The 1,820-nt window shown below is 39.9% G+C and overlaps 1 protein-coding gene across 1 annotated transcript in view; it reads left to right on the top strand.

Moving 5' to 3' along the window:
* LOC18594916 (UPF0481 protein At3g47200) overlaps window positions 1-1,820 on the top strand; it is a 2,410-nt gene extending 590 nt beyond the window's left edge. Inside the window, exon 2 of the mRNA XM_018125089.1 lies at window positions 132-1,820. Coding sequence (XP_017980578.1) covers window positions 132-1,742 — 1,611 coding nt within the window. The 3' untranslated portion in view covers window positions 1,743-1,820. The remainder of the gene's footprint in view (window positions 1-131) is intronic.

Here is a 1,820-nt window from a genome sequence, read left to right as displayed (position 1 = left end):
ATATATATATATTGTATGTATGTATAGTTTTTACCTATTTAGAGAAGTATCCTATTATTAGTTTTAAAAGTTAATTCCCCGTTGTTTTTTTCGTTTGAGAATTGAGAAACTAAAGACATCGTTATTCACAGGCAACTGCAAAAGATTTCCTGCCAAGGTCCAGCAGATCCCGACGACTGCGGCTTATGGCATACACGCAAGTCAATCATTATGGAGATAGATCTTGTAATACCTCTTCTCCCTGCATCTTTAGAACTCCTTTTCCTGGATTAGCATTCCAAGAGCCTCAATTGGCTTCTATAGGGCCTTACCATAGGGGTAAAAACCTTCCACTTGACAAATGCAAGTATTCACTTCTTGAGAAATTTCTGTCTCGGACAAGAAACCTAGGCAAAGATTTATGCTTCTATGTCCGACGGATGATGAAACTGGAACGACGTACAAGAAGATGTTACTCAGAGGATTTGTCAATGCCCAGCGCCGAATTCGTTGAAATGATGTTAGTTGATGCTTGCTTCATAATTGAGGTCCTACGCCGTTTTGGCAGAAGGAGTGAAGAATTTGTAGATGGGGATTTAAGTTTCCCCATTGAACCATGGCAGACCCCCATTTTGGTTCGAGACCTGCTCTTGCTAGAGAACCAAATTCCTTTCTTTATTCTTGAAGAGTTGTCTGCTTTATCAAAGAGTGAAGAAGGGACCATAACAGTTTCTGTTTCTGTAATCACTATGGCCTACAAAATTTTTGATCTAGCCTTCCCTCGATCCTTGGATTTCGCCTGCAAATTCAACCATTTGGAAGAACCCAAACATTTACTTGACTTGTTTCTCCAGACCATCCGCCCATCAAAACCATCGACGACTTCACTCCCCTCGTTTCTCAAGGATATCATTTCAGTTTGTTACTTACTTCTCCATTACATCAGAAGTAGGTACCAAATGCGCATCACAAAAGTAGCAGACAGTCAAATTCTAGAAACCTCTACCACCAGCTCAAAGCAAAAGGAATATCAACTGTCTAAGCATTCGAAACCATCAACCTCAAAGACAGCCAAACTTGAACAGGTTCATCTCTCAAAAAGTGCACGGGAACTCCTAGAGTCAGGTATAGAGTTCAGGCCACGAAGAGCCGATAGGTTCACGGATATCCAATTCAAGGACGGAGTGCTTGAAATCCCACCTGTAACCGTCAATGATCTCTTTATCGTCATCCTTGTTAACGGCGTGGCCTTGGAGCATTGTTCTACTGGACGCTCCAAAGATTTGACCGCTTATGCCTCTTTCATGAGCAGTTTGATTAAATGTCCGACTGATGTAGAGTGCCTATGTTCAGATGGAATTATCTCTAGATTTTCCAACGACGACGTACAGGTGGCGTCTTCTTTCAATTCTCTTCAACCTAATATTTCTGATTCTGATATTGACAATATTCAAGATTCCTACCTCTACAAGACAATAATGGAAACAAACCGCTATCGTGAGGGGGATGGAATTACTTGGCTGCGCCATTGTTTGAGAGATCCCAGGATTGTTTTATTCTGTATCACCAACCTTTGCTGTGCTTCCTACTGGTTAAGTTTGGCTTCTTTGACATTGCGTCTGGTACCGGTAATTATAATTCGTTGGTGCCAATGGCAATCAGAATTAGATGAAAGTCAAAAATCGATCATTCAAGAATCGGAAATATTGATTGACCAATATTTAATTGACGTTATGTTTACAATTTTTTTCTCGCCCTTGTAGACATGTTATTTTTAAAACTTATTTCTTGCCCTTGTAAACACCATTTTGATTATTGTACTTTACTTTGATTTTAATTTT

Source organism: Theobroma cacao, chromosome 7, assembly GCF_000208745.1.
Source record: "Theobroma cacao cultivar B97-61/B2 chromosome 7, Criollo_cocoa_genome_V2, whole genome shotgun sequence".
Classification (NCBI taxonomy): Eukaryota; Viridiplantae; Streptophyta; class Magnoliopsida; order Malvales; family Malvaceae; genus Theobroma; species Theobroma cacao.
Note: the sequence above shows the minus strand (reverse complement) of the source record. Positions and strands in the feature narration are given on the sequence as shown.